General features: G+C 42.0%; 1 protein-coding gene and 1 pseudogene across 1 annotated transcript; both read left to right on the forward strand.

The window, feature by feature from the left end:
• Nucleotides 1–2,966: 2,966 nt before the first annotated feature.
• TRH (thyrotropin releasing hormone) lies at nt 2,967–8,866 on the forward strand. Its single transcript, XM_042448253.1, has 3 exons — nt 2,967–3,160; nt 4,329–4,543; nt 7,826–8,866. Exons 2-3 carry the CDS (start codon nt 4,345–4,347, stop codon nt 8,353–8,355), a joined length of 729 nt encoding a protein of 242 aa, XP_042304187.1. The 5' UTR covers nt 2,967–3,160; nt 4,329–4,344; the 3' UTR covers nt 8,356–8,866.
• Nucleotides 8,867–13,505: 4,639 nt separating this feature from the next.
• LOC121924475 lies at nt 13,506–13,644 on the forward strand (annotated as a pseudogene).
• The last annotated feature ends 9,587 nt before the right edge of the window (nt 13,645–23,231 follow it).

Consider the following 23,231-nt stretch of genomic DNA (forward strand, 5'->3'; position numbering starts at 1 on the left):
GTTGCCTCTAGTATTCCTCCTACAACTTCTCGCATGAGGAAAAAAAGCCAAAATGGAGTGAGAGAGAAGAGGCTTCCTCCTTGCCTCTACTCATGCTGTTGTAGCACTTTGGTTCTCCTTCCCAAGGGAGACTGTCAGAAATGTATGCCTTTTGCTTTTTCAGTGCAACAAAAGACAAACTTTTATGACTGTCTCCCCTTCAGTTTTGGCTTTCTTTTTGATAAGGCTCTTGGTTTCAAGTTCCTTAAAATGTTCCTCTGAACAATATTCCAGGTTGTCAACATCCTTTTAAAACATGTACTCAGAATTGTACACAGGATTCCTGGTGAGGTTTCACCAGAACTAAATAGAATAGCATTACCATTACTTTCCTTATGTGAACACTCTGCTTCTGTCGATGCAACATAGAATTACACTAGGTTTTTTGCTGCTGAAACTGTTGAGCTTGTGGTCAGCTAGCTAAGACCCCAGATCCTTTTCATGCCTATTACTTACAAGCCAAGTTTGATATTATTTGAAGTTTTTGATATGTTTGTAAATAATCTCCCCCCGACCCCCAATTTAATATCTTTTGAAAAAGTGACATTTGTGATTAATTGCATGGACAATATATTTATGAGAAAGTAGGACAAAATGAAACTAAGGGTCTCAACAGACCGGCATAAAGAACCAGCGTGGGGGCATCACACTGCATCTTTGGCACAGTGCTTACATGCGCTGTGCTGAAGAAGCAGCAAAAAGCCACAGTTAGGGCGCCCTTTCTGTGGCACAAAAAGGAGCCACTTTTTGTGGCTCCTTTTTGTGCCATGGAAATGCCAGATTGGGGCCACGATGTGGAAATGCCAGATTGGGGCCATTGCTGCGGCCCTGATCCAGCGACTAAAGAGGCAGCTGCAGGCTGCCCCTTAGGGATGGTCTGTTCAGCTAACTGCAGTTCCATTAAGAATCTGTTCTATTTCTATAGCATCCCATGCAGTTCTTCTTTTTAAAATGCCACGTATCCAAACTAGATCAACATTCTATTTTTAGCAACTTTTTAATCTTTTTGAATGCTGGTTCCCCTAATCCTCCAGTCACTGGCCATACTGACTGAGGAATTCTGGGCGTTATTGTCCAAAAACATAACATTTCAAAACTCTGGGAAGAAGCCCTTGCAATCAGTACATTGGCTCACATTGAAACAGATGAGAAGGTTTTTAGTTATTAGTCCATGCAAATGTGATGGGCAGCTCACTTAAATGTTTACAGCATATTCTAAATGTTGCAGTACAGCTACAGTCCCAGTTCTGAAGATCGGTTGTCTCCTAATTTATACCTTGTCAATACCTCCATGGTTTCAGTGGTTTACGTCTCTTTCTTATTACGGTTCTACCAAAGTAAACTATTTTGCAGATGCCTGAATCCAATTTTCTAGCAATATGGTCCTTGCCAATGTAAGGTCTTGATGTTTAATTTTGTAAACAATAGTGACAAAGATCTAGATTAAAAGCGACAGGATCTTGATAAAGTTGTGAAGCTGTCATGCTCCTATTTTTATCTGCCATCACATTTCCTTAGTTTAAAAAAAATGAGAAAGGATTTGAATCCTGTTCAAAAGATGAAATCTGTCTCCTTGCATGAGGGATCTAAAAACAATACATTTCTTCAGTGTAAAGCTACTGAACATCTGAAAATGAACCACTTGTTTCCAGTCATTGGTTATGTGTGAATGCATGCACCATGAACACTTGTGTGAGCATCAGTTTGCCACTCTTATACTATATTATTCAGTATGTGGGGACAGTTTGCCCAGTAACTGATGCAGCAATCCTGCGTAACCTATGGGATGGTCGGACAGACAGACACTGTAGGGGTCTACATATATAAGAGCATGTGTAAAACTCATATTACATGTGTTTTACACATGCACTTATATTTGTACATATGTACAACTATCATGTACATAGAGAATCACCCATGTGACTGATGCTCAGCCACAACATCTACAATGCCACTATGCTGATAAGTAGGTAAGCTGACACTAGAAGACTTCGAAGTAAATGTGTGAATGTGAAGTCAGAGACTAAATACCACATAAAGGTTTGTATATCACCCTAATGCACATCCATACAGACAGGACATTTTAGACCCCCAGAGTAAAGGTTTTTTTGTAGAATTCACACAGAACTAAACCTACAAAGTGGGCATTCATTGGAAAGGTGAGATTTTAAAGTACAGTAGTTCAGATTGTCTAAATTACATGTTTTTTTTAAAAAAGAACCAGACCAGCAATATAATAATATATATGAGGAAGAGTGATCTCACAGAGTACTATATGCTGTGTTGACAGCTGCAAAATTTTCTACAGAGACATTTGTTGGCATTCAAATAGCAGGCATCAATTTACATATATTCAGCCTTCTATCTTACATGCATACATGCAAACACATGCATAAAAATGTTTTTTCAGAGTGAAACTGTATGCTGGTGCTTTGCCAACTCTATAGTGTTTTTTCTTCTCCTCAGAGTAATGCAAAGTCTTGGAATAGGGTTGCATAGCAGGGACACATGGAGCATTGCCTAAGCACCTGTGGGCATCCGTACTTCCCGCAGTTTTGAAAATCTTCAATAGGAAGAGCAACAATTTTTAAATACTGTACATAGCTTCCCATTCCTTCTGTGTGTATGTGTTATTTTGCCTTCCTTATCGCAAGAATGATGCACTTCTTAGTTGATGCAGAGCACTTGCTTGACCTGAAGCGGCTGAGTTTACATTAAGACAAAACCTTTCTCATGTTATATTATTTTCTGGAACATTTCCCCACTCCTCCCCAGAACCTCAAGTATTTTGAGGTCAGCTCACAACTCTCAGGTTTTTAACATACACGCAAAATTTCAGACCACTGACATCAATGAAAAGGAGGGGGAAACACAACATATCGTGTACATTTGCCTCACAGTGATTTGCATAATAGGTTCTTCAGAGGCAGGAGGGTATAAGAAGGAGAGAAGAACTAACCCACAAAGGAGAACTCAGCAGCAGTTCGCGTTGGATGTCTCATGTGCTCCAAGGGGGAAGGGCCACTTTGAAGCTCAGACGTGTTTGACAGCTGCAGAAACATAGGGAGCTCAAGCATCCCTTTGGAAACCTCAGCCAAGGAGTACAGCACCAAGAGACAAGGTAATTCTATTTAGATTACAATGCTAAGTCTGCCTGCATTAAAAACTTTCCCCATCTTTATTAACAACTAAAATCAAGACGCAGCACACACATCTGTATGCTCAAATACTACTGTTGTTTAGCTATGCACCTGATGGTTATAAAATCATGCTATTTACTGGGGTGAGGCGGATGCCTGTTCTGAGGAATTGCTTTGTAAAACTTTAAATGGAAGGTGTGCATTTCTTTTAACTAGTGAAACATTCATTTTTAAACAAGTGAGCTCCAATGACTAGCTGGCAAAACATCTCCAAATCAATTCAAAGTCCCTTAAAAATTATGGTTGCTCATTTGTCATGTAGGTGATCAGAGAAGGAAAAGTGTGGCAAATAAACTGAAAAAAAAATGTCCTATTCTGATTCTCTTTTTAGCCTAAATGTCCTTTAAGTCAGAAGCCAAAATGTAAAATTTCAGGCATGTTAAAACAGCAAAGTTTTCAAGAGAGTTCTTAACCATGTTTCAAAATGTTTTGAGAGTATTAGAAAATAGAGTATTAGAAAAATGACAATCGGCTAATTTTCATGAAACCTTCACAAACCTGTGGTGGTTTCAAACAGCTCTTTCAAAATGGAATATATTTTAGGCAATCTATAATATAATTCTTTGCAGAAACCCTGTTTTAAATATACACACTCATTCTTGTTTTTTTGTATTCCCAACATGTATATGCAATATGAAGCAAAATCAGAATTGGTGCCTTGAAATGAAGTTTACGTAGCTTTAGATTTTTGACAGTTAAGAAAAGAATCAGGTTACTACTAGGGGGAAGGTGTGTGTGTGTCTGTGTGTGGGGACACATAAACACACAGTAGGAAAGGCAGATAAAGATCTTCATCATGAAATGAGGACAATAAAACAAAATCAGCATGCATTTTCCCACTGATTCAGCCTCCATCGTTGCTCAGAGGCAAACATCCCAAGTCATTTGAAGATGTTCATGGAAACTGAGGGACTGTCCAGAAAATTAAAAGAAACAAAATGATAATTTCCGCAGGGAACTTCAGCAGGGCTGGATAATAACAGAAGGGCTTGGATTTAATTCCATGAACATACCATGTTTCCTTGAGTTATTAAGAATGCATTTCTTACCTATTTTGCTCCATGCTCTGTCATCCTGTTTCCCTTGCAGGACTTGCAGTCCCACAATGGTATCTGCTCAGCTGTTCCTTCTGTTCTTTTCTCTGACTCTCACCACTGTCTGTGGCAACTTGGGACAGCTATTTCCAGAAGGAGATGGGAATGAGGAAAAGAGTCATCTGGGTGACATCTTCCAAAGGGCAGAGAGCATCATCTTGAGATCTGTTTTCAGGAAACTGGAAGAAGGTGAAGAGGATCCCAACAAAGGTATGTGTAATCCAGGGGATTTTATGTTCATTTCAGTATCCCATACTACACAATTATAGCACGTTGATACTGCATCCTATGGAATCCTGAGATTTGCCATTTTGTGAGGCAGGTCAGATTCTCTGCCAAAGAGCTCTAGTGAAGCAACCAATCTAACAATCCCAGGATTCCACAGGATGTGGCAATGACAGTTAAAGTGGTATCAAGTACTACAATTGTGTAGTGTGACAGGGACTTTAGCAGCTGAAATTCACTCCCTTCTTAGGTTGTTTGTTTATATGTCTCTTTTCTTCCTTGAAAGGTCCTCCAAGTGGACTGTAATTTAATTAAATTAATGACAGCTGCAGGACAGATGCCTTCTTCATTTACTAAGCTATGGTCAAGTCGTACTGTTATTCCTTAAATCTTAAAGCAAATTTTCCAATCTTTCCTTATGTGTTCAGTACAAGGCTGGCCTCTCAGCTTGTTCATGGTACATTTAATACAGGCATCTTATAACCGGAATTTCCCAGCTTCAGTACCCAATGTCTCTGGTACAGCTGTGAAAGATATTATCTGAACTGCTGGAGAACCACTGTCAGGATAGCTGAGAATGAGTTAGATGACCATGGTCTGATGCTGTATAAGCAGTTTCCTATGTTTCTCCGACAAAGGCTCTGCAGAAAGTAGATCAGGATCTACTGATAGGTCTTTTAGAGATTTGTGATAGATTGAGAATTGACCCCATTTCCCAATAGTTCAACAATATTTTTGATCTCAATTTAATGTTTAGAATCCCTGATCTGTGGTAACACATCTGTAGATTTCTGTGTGGAGATCACACCAATGGATGACTCTGGGTTAGGTCTGCAACAGAAAGACAATAGATAATCAGTTTCACTTCTTGACTTGCTATTTTGCATTGGGGTCTGCCTGGTTGGAGCTGATATTGAGGTTCTAGCAGAAATCAAAGTAGATCCTCTTCTCCTCCCCTCCCCTCTTTTTAATAATAGTGGTTAATCAGTCTGAGAAAATACAGAGTTGTGAGGGGCCTTGGAAGTCATCTAGTTCAAACCCTTGCTGAGAGTAGGATCTGAAGTGCAGGATACTGACCTTGAAAAAATTACCTTTTTAGACTACATACCCCAGAATCTTCCATCCATCATGGCCACTTTGCCTATCAGAATACAACTACATCACCTCTGACAGAGGGTCATCCATACTCTGCTTCAGTGTCTCTAAGAAAGTGTCTTTATCTAGTGTTGAGACTTTTCTGACAACTATCCAAATATAGTGTTGATCAGCAGGCTAGTAAATTGTAGGGTCTTTCCTCCTGCTCTACAGCATCCAAAGATAATAAGGAGAAATGTGTTTCTATTTTTAAAAAACCTAGATAAAAAGAAAACTGGTGTGAAATTAATAAATCAAAATTCAGTTGAGACAAATACAAATTTCTAATTTTCAGTCACAAAAACCAAATGCACAGGTATAGGATGGGGAATCCATGGATCAGCAGTACTACATGCAAAAAGGACCTTGGGATTATTGTTGATCATAAATTGAACATGAGCCAGCAGTGAGATGCTGCAGCAAAGAAGGTGAATTCTATGTTTCATTAATAGAAGCACAGTTTCCAAGTTGTGGAAAGTAATAGTCACAATATATTTTGCACTGATAAGGCCTCATCTGGATTACTAAATACAGTTGTGGACACCTGATTTTAAGAATATAGTCAGGTTGGAGCAGATTCAGAGAAAGGCAACAAAGATAATAAGAGTAACATAGAACAAAACATGAGGAAAGGTTAAAAGAGCTGGACATATTCAGCTTGGTGAAGAGAAGAATGATGGGTGACATGATCACACTCTTTAAATAATACTTCAAGGGCTGTCAGAAGGAGGAGAGTGGTGGCTTGTTCTCTGCTGCCCCAGAGGGTAGAGCCAGGTCTAATGGTTTGAAGGAGAGTACATTTTTACTACAGGAGAGTAGATTTCAATTAAGCATTAGAAGGAACTTCTTGGCAGTAAGAGCAATGTTCCAAGAGACAGTTCAGCAATGGAATCAATTCTCTAGAGAAGTGGTAGGGTCTCTTTCTCTGGGTGTCTTCAAAAAATGTCTGGACAGCTAGCTGCTGGGCATTCTTTAGCTGGAGATCCTACATTGAGCAGTGGGGTTGAACCTGTTGGCCCATGAGGCCCCTTTCAACTCTATGACTCTAGGTTTTAGAGGTTTTGCCTCCTGCAGCAAAAGGCAAGAAGGCACCTGTTCCCTTGCAGTTCCATGTATAGAAGTTGACTGGACTGAAAGTTCAATATGACTCCAGCATAGAGAGCAGATAGCAACCTTAACTGTACCTGAGGGCAGTGGGCTAGGTTGTGAAAGGCAAATGGCATCTGCCCTCCAGCAATGGTTTCCAGGGTTGTAGCCTTACTATTGGGCAGATGAGTCTTGTCAGTGTATTCAGTTTCTCAACCTTCGAAAATCAAAAAGCATGCAATTCTCCTTCTATTCTTTTCCTTCTTTTCTTGTTAGATGTAAGAACAAATTGGGCAATACAACTACAATCCTATGTATTCTTATTGGGAAATAGGCCTCCTTAAATACAGTGGGACTTGTTTTCAAGTAAATCTGGATATAGGATTACACCACTAGGAAGTGTAGGATGGGATGGAGATTAGAAGAGGTTCCTGACAAAATTTCATGTGCATGACATATGGTGAAATCTGAGAGCAAAAAGCAGGGGTTGCAATAAAGCTCTGGGACAGGAGAAAGAAAATGCCTCTACAACACATTATGACTTACAAACAGCAACAAGGTCGGTGTTCAAAAATGCTCTTCTTGTTGTTGCTATGTGCCTTTAAGTTAACTCTGACTTAGGGAGAACATACCCTAGGGTTTTGTTGGCAAGATTTATTCAAAGGAGTTTGTCGCTTCTTTCCTCTTGGCTGAGAGAATGTGGCTTATCCAGGATTACTCAATGGATTTCCAAGGGATTTGAACCTTGATCTCTACTCAAAGGCATCAAATCCCATCTGGGAAACGTATCAGCATCAGGCTTGGTCAGTACTTAGAAGGTATTCTGCCAGAGAATAGCAGGTGCTGAAGTAACCTTATTTCAGAGGAAAGCAATGACCTTTGAGTATTCCTTACTTAAGACGACATCCATGGGGTCACCATAAGTCAGCAGCTGAATTGAAGGAACAGAAACACACACTCCCAGAGTCCAACACACAAACCACTGTGTCACATTGGCTCCGAATGTCATTAACAATGTGTGTTAATGTTATTCCTTTTATTGGGCAGATTTAAATACTCCCCAGCTGGACTCGATCTCCAAAAGGCAGCATCCTGGGAAGAGAGATCTGTACACTCTGGAAAAGAGACAGCATCCTGGGAAGAGAGAAGAAGATGGCAATTTTGATCTCTACTCAGAACTGCAGAAGAGGCAGCATCCAGGCAGAAGGTCCCTGTGGGAACAATACCTCAACACTCCAAACAGCCAACTAGCTTATTTGAATGAATTATCTAAAAGGCAGCATCCAGGCAAGCGATATCTGGCATATAGCAAGCGACAGCACCCTGGCAAGCGAAGTTGGGATGAGGAGCTAGAGGAAGATGAGCAGAATCCAGAGAAGCGGCAGCATCCAGGCAAGAGGTACCTGAGTTCAGAGAGTCCAGACTACATTGCCCCCTGTGACCTGCAGGATTCCTTGAAATGCAGCAAAGGCAACTTGCTGCTAGAGTTGCTAGATAATGTTAGCAAGGGAGAAGAGAAGCGGCAACACCCTGGAAGGAGGTCTTTGTTGGATGGGGAAGTGGAGGCAGAGGAGTGAGATACAGCCTCTCTGTGTGTGTTTGTTCATTGTTTTCATTCCTTTGAATGACCCCCTACTCACCAGACTATTCAAAATTCCACTCATATACCCCTTTTTCAACTCTGCTTGCTGGCCTACATGTTCCATCCTGTCAGGCTATGGCCTGGTGTGAGCACTGCATGGAAGTGTGGATTTCATTTTAAGGACACCTTGAGAGATACATTATGAAGCTTGTCCATCTACTCAAAATGACGTTTTATTAAAAAAGAATTATTCTGATTTTTTTTCTACAAGCACTTGTAGGCCAAAGATACATACAGGAAGATAGGCATTATTATAGTATTGGTATGGGATGTGGGTCGATGCTCACCACTGGCAACCCAGTTCCAAAGAGATCAGCCCATGGCATACTTTCCATGCTTGTGTTTGAATATCTTCACATTGCAAATGCCTGCCATTAGCTGTCTTGTGTCTGTTTTCCTCCACAAGGCTTGAAGCAGAGCAGGGAAGTGGAACCTCTGGGTTTATCTGGCTCATGGAGGATCATAATCTGGTTCACAGAGGCTCCCTGGGAATCCTGTTCCCATAGGCCATCACACCCTTGCCATATGTACAGATTCTCCCTTGTGCTGCTATATTTCCCAATGCCTTTCTTTTCCAATGAGTGAATCTCATTGTTATGTCCACTCAATGAGTAGATATAACAACAGGATTCTTTCCCACCCATGCTACTCATTCTCCCAGCTGGGAAGGCCAGTTGTACATGTGAGTGGTTGGGAATCCCTGCTCTTTTTCTTCATTTTAATAGAGTAATATAATTACAGAATCAAACATGGATCCTTGCTGAACTGGGGTCTATACCGTTCATCCTAGGATGGCAAGTGTTTTCAATAAAGGATGTTTTCCATCACAAAGGCTGACTTCTGTAAACTGGAAGCTGTGAAATGAACAAAGGGAGAGAACAGTCAGTGCATGCATCTTCCGACACAGATAGCATAGTCTATACTGGCCCATCCACTATGGATACTGATTGTGTTATGGATGGGTGAAAGAAGAGAACAGAGGATGAAGCAATGTCAACACATGGGATTTCATGGGTTGGATGCTGACATGCATAGCCCTTCTAATCTATTTTGGGGAGATGCCCTTTTATAATTAAAACAATGTATCCCAAGCAGTTCTGCCACCTGAACCCTTAAAACAGTACCAACCTAGATGTTATATTCACTATGGAGACCAAGATCATTATATCTGTATTGTTGTAGAACAGCCTTCCAAAGCCTGGTGTGCTTCAGCTATGTTGGATTATGGCTCATCCCCTTCATCCCCAGACAGCCTGGCCATTAGAAGCAGCAAGCCAGGGAAGGCTAGTTTAGAACAACTTGTGGGATGATTTGAGGCTGCAAAGTTGCACATTTTCTGAACTGCAGCCACTGAGTTCCAAAGAGCTGTTCTGAAAATTTTTTGGAGGGAGGGATGTTGAAAATTATTGCTCTCCTCGGTGAGAATAATATCTGGCCCAAATGTCATACTTTATCACAAATAGTGGGTCAATTGTATAATAACCCAAACCAGCTTGTTTATTAACGAACTTTATGAATTGAAAAATAAAAGCAGCAAAGGAATACAGAAAGGTAGCATTGGCCGAGGGAGTGAAAACAGATTGCTTTGTAAGTGGCAGTTTTTACACACTCAGTTATGTCTAGCATAGGAAATGGACAATTTTTGTTTTAAAAAGCAAGGATGGGGAATGTATGACTGTACAGATGCTGCACTGTCATTAGGGAGTTTCAGTCCAATGACATTAGAAGGTTCACATATTCCCCAGCCTTGATACTTGAGCTCAGCCATGCCTCCTATTATGCAGGCAGCAAGTACCATGCCAGCTCAGATATTACTGCTGGTACCTGCACCTTGGATGATCAGGAACAGATAGGGCTGCTTGTTGAACACACGTGTCACCTTGGGCTTCTTGGGAAATGAGCAAAAATGGATCTGAAACAAGACAGCCTGATAAGGCCAGGCCATACCAGTATGAGCACTTGAAACATGGATGGTGAGGGGTGGCAGAGTGGAGAGACCTATGGATGTTGTTGCCATTCTCCAGTCATCCTAAGTGTATTCCATCAATAGTTGTATTGATTCCATGAGGGCAGATCTTCTGTGCCAGAATGTTTCATCTGGGACTTCCTGCCTTCCCCAGCTTGGTGCCATCCAGATGTATTAGCCTACAACTCTCATCATCCTCAGTTACTGTGCTGGCTGGGGTATAGTGGGAACTGTGGTCCATCACATCTCCGGGTCTAGCTATTCTCCATGTAGTGTTGTGGCTCACAAGCTTTTTTTTTTATTACAGATAGTAGTGAACAATCACTACCTTCACTATGCTGCTTAAGGTATAACAGAATGTCATTCTCTAAATGAATAGGATTCATGGGCACAGAGAAGTGTTGTGCCTACTTTAGCAAATCAGACATTTGCTCCTATCCATTCCCCACAGAGTGACTGACAATAGTGCAGAGTTTGATTGGAAAATCCACAGCAGTATGCTTCTGTTCTTGCCCAGGTTTCCAAAAGACACCTTGGAACCGATGCCACACTATATTTCAAAATAATGATTGAACAACAATCCTAATTCTGACCTGCAGCAAACAAGTGTCTCCACCTCACTGTGAATTTTCATTTAAAAGAAGGAAAACTCACTTCATATTCCCAAATGTCTTCAGTTTTTTGTCAATTAAGGTGTTTACTTGCCATTTACAAACAAATAAATATCCTTCATTAACAATGGTCCTCAATTCAATTGTCAGTTTTGATTATTTGTGGCTGTACAATGTGCCAAATGATCCTCCTGAGTTAAACAAATTAATAAAAACAAAACCTAACCCAACTTCTGGAAGGGAAAAGCCCACTATTTTTCTAGTCTAAACTTGTGTATGATGGTGACTCCATGTTTGTATATAACACTAGTTTATTATCCATGTGGAAGGATGTGCTATGTAGAAATAGCAGAGTGTCTTTTGAAACCTCCTGCTTGTATATGATAAATAAAACACAGATTGCAATGTATTAAGCCAACTAGCATTGTCCTTAAATAGTTTTGTAGAAGGTTTGGTTCTTGGCCCGAAACCTGTAAGACAGGGGTGGGGAAACTTCATTTCTTTTATTTTTCCCTAATGTCGGCCACTTTTGGGGATTCATTCTTGGGAATGACTTGTTGGGCCGTCATATGATGGTGGTGGACAAGGGCAGATCTGAAAGTGGGTGGGAGCAGCTAGATCCAAAAATGGAAGGAGCTAGCAACATTGCAACATGAGATTGTTTTCTTCTCTTCCCCATTTCCTTCTCTCTCACTTTCTATGCCAAGTCAACCTCTCTGTCCAATTTTAGGGACTTTATGAAATTAAGATGAGCGCTGCATATTATTCTGGCCATAGATTGGCCATCCTACTTTTAAGTCATCAGTATGTATTGCAACAGACAGCAAGTGCCAGGACTATCCCCAGCTGCCTAATAGAAATCAATGGCTGAGTTGTTTTGTGTAACATGGTCAGGCTTTTGTCAAGATGCAGTTGGGTGAAAAGTTCTCCTTTATTTTGGAGATGAGTAGAAATAGGTGTGTCAACATGTGGAGCTCTTCAGATACATGCAGCATGCCAAACTGCACCAATTCTAGGCTTTCCCATCTTGAAGAAAAGGACAGCAAAAGAGGGTTGACATTTTTATAAATAAATAAATGCACACCATTTTTTTTAATAATCAACAGCTAGCTACTGGTATCAAAGCCAGGTTAATCTCTACCAGAGTAGGCAACTTCCAGTAGGGGTGGGAAGCCTTGGAGAGCACTACTGACACTATGGGTCCATGGGTTTCACCTTTTCCACTCCTGATCTGAATGGAACAAAATGAACATCACAGCAGTATGAGATGATGGCATGGCGTCTTCTTTTCCCCATCACCCATGTTCTGAATTATGGAGAGGCTGAAAAGGATGCAACATTGGATTTAGCGCCAAGATATGCTGCAAAACAGCTTCCATTATTAGGAAGGCATGTAGTCTTTAGAGTTTATCAAGGGCCCAATCCATTCTCATTAATGGGTTCTAGTTGACATAAAGAATGAGAGCCAGAGTGGTGTGGTGGTTTGAGCACTAGATTATGACTCTGGAGACCAAGGTTTAAATCCCCACTTGGCCATGGAAACCCATTGGGTGACCTTGGTCAAGTCACTTTCTCTCAGCCTCAGAAGAAAATAAAGACAAACATCCTCTGAACAAATCTTTCCAAGAAACCCCTGCGATAGGTTCATTTTAGAGTCACCATAAGTCAAAAACAAATTGAAGCCACACAAGTTGAGATGGGCAATTTCACAGCAGAGCAGCATTTCCTCTTGCAGAGGTGGAAACATCTAGCTGAATTAGCCGGCATATTGTGATGATACTCAACATACATGTGCTGCTGAGAAGGAAAGCTATGTCCTGTACAGTCAAATAACACTATCATATTATGGTTCGCAGTTATTCCACAGTTTGCTTAGCACTGACATTAATCCAGTATTTCTACTAACCCCAGCTGAGACATTGTCCTTCAAATACTAAGTACAAAAAACAATGGCAGAACTGTTCAAGGTTCTAGAAAGTGAGACATGTGATTGCTAAAGTTTAAGCAGAGAAAAGTGGCAGAAGAGATGTGCAGGGAATTGACTGGGACTTGAGAAACCACACTATGGATGCAATCCATCTGCATCACCACTACGATCCCTTCCTCTAACAGTGAACTCACCGATGGAGTTCTGATAGGATGGTCACCCACAAGTGGACACTTAGAAAGAAGAAGAACAAAAGTATTTTCAAGCCATGGATGGCTGAATCCATGGAAAAAGAATCTGTGAATACAGAGGGCTGACCATATTTGTCTGGCTGATTGGCTCCCTGAACAGGAGCACTATTGAAACATTTTGTGGCAGGAACCACTTGTGAAATTCTACTGAAAATCCTGTTGTGTTTTACATGAAAAAAAGGGGAGGGGGGGAATCCAAAATCAAGTTTAACAGGTCCTGGGAGAATGATCTGATTTCAGTGTAACTAAAGATATGTTTCTTTAGTCCAAGCTATTCTCTCAGCTGAATCCTATGAAAGGAGAGGACCTGCATTCATAACCCTTAGTAACATACTTACTTGGCAGGGGAGATACTATGATCATGAAGGTGGTTTTCCCAGGGTGAGGCTCATCTGTTGCACTCCAGGTGTGCTGACCCCTGAGATTTCCCTAACTGTGGGAAACTCAACTGCATAATTTGTGGTACATCATCCTGCTTCTTAGTCAAGAGCTTAAGATAGCAATAGGGACTGTAATGTTTGGTGGGGAAGGAAAGGTATGAGTGCAGTCTTCCTCATTTGAACAGTGTGAATATTCAGTCTCAAAAGGATAGAGTCTATTCATTATTCCATTATTATTAAATGTCTCGTTAAAGAAGTACCACAGTAAAAGTGGTATCAGAATGTTCAAACTCATCTTTACTTGGGAAGAAGAGAAAGGCCACTGGGTCCAATATTCATGTTGCTTAGAAGAGGAAGTCCTTAAGAAGGATAGAGAAAGAAGAAAGACTTGAACATTATTTTCGGCCCCATACAGAAAGGCCAAAATAAAGCTGCTTCGGGTCACTTTGGAGGTATGCTATTTAAATGAAGCCTGTGTCCTAAAGAGTGGAGCATGGCTTTGGTGCGGCTTCCAGACTCTTTGGACGTATGCATCATTTAAACAGCATACCTCCAAAGTGACCTGAAGCAGCTTTATTTTGGCCTGTCTGTATGGGCCCTTTCATCACATAGGTATTTTTGAATATGCCTCTCCACACACAGCCACAAGTAATAAAGTATACAATGGTATTTAAGGAATCTGGAGTCAACTTAACTGGAAAGCAGTTGGGAGAGAAGATGCCCAAGGGAAAAATGTTCATTTTCCAGTAGCATCACTAAATGAAGCAAAGAAATTGTGAGATTTTCCCCCCTGTGATGACCTTTACAATTTTCTTCAAACTTGGTTTGAACCAGACCAAACTTGGTAAAGAAGACAGAAGCAATCTGTATAATTATTACTTCTGCCACTTCATTTCAGCCCCAGCTCATCACTGAGATTTTGCTCCCCACACACACAACAAGATGCCTCTGGAGGTGCTTGTACTCCATGTCAAAACATTGTAATTAGTATGTGTTGTGCCTTCTTTGGGGATGTGTGGCACTGAGTAACCCTTTGTTATTATTTTTAATGAGTCATCATCTGAAGGAGTTCTGTAGGAATACCAACAAATCCCTAAAGTTTTCTGTCAGTGATTAATAGAGCAATTGTATGCATGTTTCAATAGGACTTATTTAAGGTTATTTATTGGTTTTATCTCAGATGTTTCTCCCAAAAGTGGGACTCAAGGTGGCTTCTTGTTAGAACAGTGGTGGAGAACTTGCAGGTTTCCAAATGTTATTGGACTATGACTCCGTTGAGTCCAACCCACATAGCCCATGATGAAGGGTTATGGGGAGCAGAAGTTGTATTCCCTTGTATCAGAAAGTGAGCTTAGGATTGCAGCAGATCAACTCTGCTCATTTGAAAATAGGCTCTTCTACCCCTAAGTCTCCCAGTTACAAAAGTTCAGTCCTGATTAATCCTGTGTTGTTGTTTTTGTACCTAAGAAAACGTACATTGTGGCTCAGGGTGTCTGGAGATTTCCTTTGGCAGCAGTCAAAAGGTTTAAAGTAGACGTGGGCCCCTTTTGCTCTAAACTAAATAAGTAGCAGCTTCTGTGACTGGGCTCTGGGGCAAAAGAAATGACATCTTCCATCCCCAAACTAAGTGGGGGCTTCACCCTCAACCATTCTCACTCCCAAAGTCTACAGCTCCCAATCCCTGGCAAATGGTGTTGGAGTTGGGGGCTTTTGAAATGTGTGTCTGGAGAAACTGTTACATGCAAACAACTTTTATTATGATCCCAAGAATGCTCACGGGTTCTGAGTGAACAGCCTCTCCTCCGCACCCCAACTCTGAAGTGTTGAAAATCACTGTTGCAGTTAAGAGACAAATAATTTGAAAAGCACTTGGCAAGTACTCATTTACAGTGCCTATAAATCATTGTATTGTGTCATTTTGATAGATACATTTGCAAATAAGACAGCTCAATCATTATCTGAATCCTTTTTCCTTTGAATGAACAAATACGGTGGCACCATCAAAAAATTTAAGATCAGTGGGCATCTCTGGTACACAGTTGTTGCTGTTGTTGATGTGTGCCCTCAAGTAATTTCTGATTTATGGTGATCCTAAGGTGAACCTATCATGAGGTTTTCTTGGCAAGATTTGTTCAGAGAGAGGCTGAGACAGTGTGACTTACCAAAGATCACCTACTGGGTTTCCACGGCCAAGTAGAGACAAACAATCTCTGGAGTGAAACAGATTGCCCCCTTGCACCACTGTCCGTGTGGCTTCAGAGTGCAGCGTTTTGACACAGTATGCTCTGAAGCTGCCCAGAAGCCAGCTTCATGCTGCCTCAAACCTCCGTCACTGGCTCTCTTCCAAGACGTGCGCTGACACCAACTCTGCCATCATTTGGTCTTCTCTTTTCTTGGACATGGTTAATCTGGTTGGCTCAAGAGGCAATAAGATAGTAGCTTGTGCCCTCATATCCTGGTCAATCATACCTTCAGTAAGTCCACCATCCACCATATGCCAAAGACCCTCACAGATAAGCAGTGCCTCCATATACGAAGCCCAAGCGGTGTAACTGGTGTTGGATAACTTGGGATATCTAGCTGCCTCCATGGCTCAAAGCAAAACAGCAAAAACAGCAAAGGCAGTTTACAGACCGCCCCTTTGGGGCAGCTGTACCTGCCCTTTCCCCAACGGATTGGGGCCTCAGCTGCCACAATGGCAGCCCTGAAGCCCCAATCCGCTGCTTTTCCAGGCCGTGGGAAGTGGCAAAGGGCTGCTTCCCGTGGCCTGGAAAGGGTTGTCCTTGAGGCTCCAAGCCCAAGGACACCCCAACAGTGGTGAGTCGCTGGCGAGTTTTGCGCCAGCGACACAAAACACAGGAGGAGCTCCATTTCCGAAATGGAGCTCCTTCATGCAGCACAGAAAGGGCACCGCAGGCTCCCTTCTGCAGCGCCAGGACGTCACGTCTGTGCCGCTCCGTTTGGAGGCGGCACGGTCGTGACGTCCTAATGGCAGCACCCATGTAGAATGGGCGCCGCCATTTTGTACGTACTGTGCCCTTCTGGAAAGGGCCAAAGAGTCCCAGCAGTATTTGCAACTGCCACTGTTATCTTCCCTTTCACCTTCCGGCACCGGTCAGATGAACAGCAACAATAAAGCAGACTTACAGCTGGAAGAAAACTCCACAGCTCACGCTCTCTGGATCAGGAACAACTCCAACCTGGCAAGCACTGAGGGAATCATCCAGGGAACCAACTTGGCAAACACCAAGGGAACCAGCATGGCAACCATTCAGGCAACCATCCTCTGCTACCACTTGTTGATATTTGAGTGATGAACCTTGCCCATGATTCTGGTCCGGTGCCGGTTATGTCTCCAACACAGGAACAGAGTGAAACTCCAATTACAAGCTTTCAGCTTGCTTGGAAGAATGCCTGGAGAGACAGCTGCTAAATTAAAGAATTACTCTCCAGAAGTTCACTCCTTAGAGGGTTTTATTACTTTGTTTCAAATAAACACGAGCTAGACACTACTATACACAAACTCTTACCGACACACCACACTATCTCCAAACTCCCACAATCCACCAGAACAGCATTTTCCTTATATAGCGCGCCCGTGCCATACGCGGGCACGCCATACGCGGCCTTGAGCATATGTGCTCAAGACGCGGGGCACGCGCAGGGCAGAAGGGGCGGTGCGTCCCATTCAATTGAATGGGCGTGCGCGCCTGTTGCGCCTCACGCGCTCCTGCGCCGCCGCGCACGAGCCCCATTGTTTCCAATGGGGCTCGAGCATAGGCGGAATTTGCCTTACGCGGCGGGATCCGGAACAGATCCCCCGCGTAAGGCAAGGACGGACTGTATACAGAATTACCATGAGGTGACCACTAAGCCCAGCCTCTTCCTATACAAGTTGCTATGCACCATAGACACCAATCCCTCTTCAGATCGATGACATAGCATATTTACATGGCTTGGGCCCAGGGTACTTGGAGGACCGCCTCTCCTCATATAGTCCGCCCCGCACTCTTAGATCAGGAGAAAGACATCTGTTGATGGTTCCAGATGTCCACTACGCTGTCACGAGGAGGGCTTATTCTGTCTCAGCCCCGAGACTCTGGAACGCACTCCCTAATGAGCTCCGCATGTCCACTTCCCTTGATGTTTTCAAGAAAAACTTGAAGACTTACCTTTTTCGTCAGGCATTCCCCCCGTGAACGTTGGTGTTATTTTTCTCCCCCTGAATGTGACGTTTTTTCCATCCTGTCAGCCTTGTAATTGTACTGTTGGTTTTATATTGCTATTTTATTGTATATTGTGTTTTTAAATTATTTTTATTATGCTGTAAACCGCTATGATCCATGGAATAGCGGTATATAAATAAATATTATTATTATTATTATTATTATTATTATTATTATTATTACATTTAGTCCTGCTCAATTGACCTTGAGCATCCGGCTGCTGCTCTAGACTACAGCTGTAGCCAATTTAGGCTTCTGCAGCCATTGCCACATTTGAACATTTTCACCTTCAATATACTAACAGGACCCTCCAGTCCCCCCATCTTTCTTTAGGTAAAACTAGGGATAGATTTTTAATTCAAAAGTGGAACCTTTCTTTTGAGGTTGACCCTAGCATTGCCTCAGTTTCTGCAGTGCTAAGAGGAATCTGCACTATTTATTACTTGAGATGATACTTAGGGCTCCAGACAGAACAAATGTGTTGAGAAGCTGTGGTATGGGTTGCTATAGTTCTTTGTTTTTGTTTTTTAAATATCCAGTCCATGTTTCTGTTGCCCCTTTTTGATGAGAATTTCTGAGAAAATGTTGCAGCATTTTACATGCACCCAAGTTAATTTCTTGTTAATTCCAAGACATATGGAAAGTGTCCTTCTCTTCTTCTCTTTTTCTATTTCCATTAATGCCACATTCTGTAATTTTATTTTTCCATACAACTACTGAAAAACCCACTGTGCTCTCCCAGTATTTAGCAATTACTGTCCAGGGTGATAAAACTCATATAGGAAATTTGGAATTTATGGGATGAGGTAGAGCTATTGCCATGTTCCAGTGAAAATTATTAGTATTTTTAGACACCCTTATATCTATTTTAAATAGATTCATTTAGGAAAGAAAATATTTCATGTTAAATAATTACTGGCAGCTAATATTTAAAAAGAGAAAGGATATTGGTGAACTATTAAGTGAGATACTGCTCAACCTAAATTGTTACATCTGCTACAAAAAGGTACCTACACCTCAGACTAGTTGTCGGTCTTCGTGAAACAAAAGAAAGGGGCCTCTCTCCTTCAGATGTTCACACTGCACCATCTAGTGTCCACAATCTACCATGTGCAAATGTAATTTCAAAGCCTTGTTAACTCTCAGAAATGTAAAAAGGTGATGTGTGTGTACATATGCACTCACTCATGTGTGTGCGTGCGCAAGGAAGGTGTTGTGTAGTTCTGCCTTTTCTTTCCTCCTTGTTAGCATTTCACCATCTTTTCCACACAGCAGCCCTACTATTTCCTTTTTCCCCATTTTGCTACAGATGTAACAACAACAAAACCCTTTTAATTATTATTAACCTTTCTAGCAAGCCTGAGCTTGTTTTGTGTTTTAGCTTTTCTGACTTTTTTGGCAGAGTTTGACTTTCAACAAATACAGGATAGTTGAAATCCGCCATCATACTACACATGGCTCCTTTCTGAATGTGACTGGTCATCTGTCCCAGGAAGGCATTATCTAAGTCTTCAGTTTAATTGGAAGTCTGTTGTAGACCCTCACCACCAACTCCCTGTTGTTTCTCTCTACCTTAATTTTCACCCAGATGCTCTCAGCTTGGCTTCCAAGATCTGCATCATGAATTTGTTCACAGGGGTACACATCCTTACTATGCAGGCGTAGCTGTGTTGGTCATTTAGTAAATTCAAACAAAAATCCACCAAACAGTGATATCTTTATTGGCCAACTGAAAAGCACAATATACTTGTTGCAAGCTTTCAAAGCTCCACTGGCTAATTTTTCTCCTGTTTGGTATGTAACATCTTGCCTGATGAAGAAGCCAGTAGAGCTTTGAAAGCTTGCAACAAGTATATTGTGCATTTTGGTTGGTCAATAAAGATATCACTGACCGCCCAAAAAGAGTGGCCTGCCGGCACCTGTTTTTCCACTGGAGGGAAGCCTCAGCAGCCAAACTGCAAGGCTTCCTGCCGGCGGAAAAAGAATCCACAAAAAGTGGGTTCTTTTGAAGCTGCGGCAGCAACGTAACAAGAGTGCCACTGGTGTAATCGTTACATAAGTGCTGCGCAGTGCCGTGCAAATGCCACGTGGCACTTACGTAACAATGGAGGCGCCCATGTATACAGGGTGCCGCCATTGTTACGCCCTCGTCACGTGTGAGGGTTGCAGGGCGTGTGGGCGCTCCGCCCTCAGCCAACCCCTAGCACATGACGAGAGCGCCTAAAAGGTCCATATGTACCAGGCCACTGTTTGGTACATCCTTAATATATCCTACTACTCCATCTCCCTTCCTGTTTGGTCTATTTCTCTGAAATGGGCTATATCCCTATAACCGCTGGGAGAGATCATCCAGAGTCACGGGGCGCGGTGTTATCAGTATGCTGATGACACCCAAATATACTTCTCTGTGTCTCCGACTGATGCAGTGACTAGGGATGGCATCTCTCCTCTAAATGCCTGCTTGGAGTTGGTAATGGGCTGGATGAGGGAAAACAAACTCAGCCTGAATCCAGAGAAAACGGAAGTACTGGTGATAGGTTCATCGGGCCTGGGTAGTGGAATTTGTCCACCTGTCCTGAATGGGGTCATGCTCCCCCTGAAGGACTCAGTTCGCAGTCTGGGGGTGCTTCTGGACTCGTCGCTCCAATTGACATCTCAACTGGATGCGACGGTCAAAAGTGCTTGTTATCAGCTTCGGCTGATACGCCAGCTGCGACCCTACCTGGATCGAAGGGACCTTGAAACTGTAGTACATGCTCTGGTAACCTCTCGATTGGATTTCTGTAATGCGCTCTACATGGGGCAACCCTTGTACCAAACCTGGAAGCTGCAGATAGTGCAAAACATGGCAGCGAGATTGGTCGCTGGTGGTTCCAGGTCAGACCATATAAGACCTATTTTGAAAGATCTCCATTGGCTGCCTATTTGCTTCCGGGCACAATACAAGGTATTGGTTATTACCTATAAAGCCCTAAATGGCTTGGGCCTAGGGTACTTGGAGGACCGCCTCTCCCCATATAATCCACCCCGCACACTCAGGTCTGTAGGGAAAAACTTGCTGGAGGTCCCAACTGCATGTTATGTGAGGACCTCGCAACGGGCCTTTTCAATCTCGGCCCCGAGAATATGGAATAATCTCCCTGATGAGCTCCGCTCCACCACATCTTTGGACTTGTTTTCCCAAGCTTTCCCCCCATGAGATGTGACTTTGGTTTCCCCCCTCTATTTGGTAACAACTCTGGCTATGTTTTTCTGGATTCCCCTACTCAGCTACTCGAGTATTAGTTTTATATACTGTTTTATATCTTGTTTTATCTGTTTTATTGATTATTGTAATTTTATCTGGATTTGTACACCGCTTTGATCTGAATTGGAACAGTGGGATAGAAATAAACTATTATTATTATTATTATTATTATTATTATTGCTACATTTCAATCATGGACTCATCTCACCAGGTTTCACCGATGCCTATTATATCATATTTGTTTTCCTGTGCTAAAAGTTCAAGTTCCTTTTGTTTATTTCTTAGGCTCTGTGTATTAATGTAGAGACATCTAAGACCATGGGCCATTCCCCCTATTTGACTTTCCCCCTTCCACTCTTAGGTTCTTGTGCTATTTGCTCTCTGTATAAAATTTAGGCTATCATCTCTAGTTATTATTGAAGAATGCCTGTCCGCAAGAATACTGTCTCCATCCCCACATAACTCAGTCTAAAGCCCTCTTGATCAGATCTTTCTATTTGCAGAAACTTTCTGACCAACTGCTGTGAGGGGCAGCCCATGCATTGCTAAAAGTACACCTCCATGAAAAAACAGACCATGGTCCAGGAAGCCAAATTGTTCCCAGCATCATCATCTGCAGAGCCAATTGTTCACCTCCACTATTGTTCACATTCATGATTTTTCTCCCTTTTCCTGAACTGTGCCCTTCCAGTGGAAGGACAGAAGAAATTACTACCTGTGAATTCCTACCCAGAGCTTCATAACCCCTTGTAATATTCTGAAGGCTGTGCCTTGCAGTGTCATTGGTTCCCACGCAGCCCAAAAGGAAGGGGTAATGGTCATTGTACTGTATGTCTATAAATCCTTGATGTTCAGATGTGTGCATGCATGCATCTGTATTGACAACCTCATCTATGTTTTTAAAAACCAGCAACCAACCGTAGTTCAGTCATCAGTTTTGTTTCAGAAGAAATACACCATTTCATGCAGAAATTCTTTCACTAATGTACTCTGAAACTGCTAGTTTGGGAGGGGCAAAAAAAGAACATTCTGTTGAAACAGTGTGTGCTTGATAGAATATCTGACTGAATTTACATAGAACATTGTTCTTATTCAGTGACTCATGCTGTGGATGAACGTTTTGTGCTAGTTACGATATGTTTTAATAGCAGTACTCAATTCCTTCGGGAGAGTGACAGTTAAATATCTATTGCCTCAGAATATATAAACTTTATTTACTAATGCACTATCTCCTCCTCGCTCATAAGTATTCCTTAGGAAGTTAAATTCTCAAAGGTACAGCTGCATAACCATAGCAGAGCATAGCTAATGATGAATTACTCCATTGTGCAGAGGTTGCTTTCTATCCATAACTGTAATGCGACTGTCGGAAGACTAAACTATACGTTACTTTTATTGTGGTGCTGGCAACTACGCATGAGTTAAGGGGAGGAAACCACTTTTAAAGTACCGACATCTGTTTCAGTTTTCAGCTAGAGAGCATTATGTGTAGAGAAATCCAACTTTGCCCTCCTCAGCTGCGATCCCAACAAAAATCCTGTCCTAAATGCAATGCAATTGGTATGGGAAGGAGAAGAATGGTAATTGTAGGGTGTGTGTGATAATAATGATAATTGCAGTGCATATGTGTGTCCAAGAGCATCCTGCACTTTTCTTTTATCTCATACCAAGTTCTATGGCACCCATTCACTCAGAAACTGTACACTGATTTGCCTAGAATTTATAGATAAAAGTTTAATTCAGTTTGTCCCAAACCTGTCCCTTAGGACTTTATCACTGGGGGGAGGGGAATTGGGGGTTTAAACAGGCATTTTCTGGGGACAGTTGTGTAATCGCCGCAAAAATTTTCACACAATATCATGATTAGAGAGGACTTATCCCAGGAAGAACCAGGAATGGTCCAGCAACAAATCATTCACAAGATTTCCCCGTGAATGATTTGTTGCAGGAGCATTCCTGGTTCTTCCCGAGATAAGTCCTCTCTAATCATGATATTGTGTGAAAATCTTCTCCGTGATTGCACAACTTTCCCAGGAAAATGCCTGTTTAAACCCCCAATTTCCCCCATGTGATAAAGTCCTTATATTCAAATCTCCTCATTATTAGTAAATCTGAAATCTTGTTGAGCAAAACAAATAGTATTTTTATTCGGTCTGGCGTATATTAAAGAAGCTCTCACTGTAGTACAGTTCAATTCCCAGCT

The sequence above is a fragment of the Sceloporus undulatus genome, chromosome 2, assembly GCF_019175285.1.
Source record: "Sceloporus undulatus isolate JIND9_A2432 ecotype Alabama chromosome 2, SceUnd_v1.1, whole genome shotgun sequence".
In the NCBI taxonomy this organism is placed as follows: Eukaryota; Metazoa; Chordata; class Lepidosauria; order Squamata; family Phrynosomatidae; genus Sceloporus; species Sceloporus undulatus.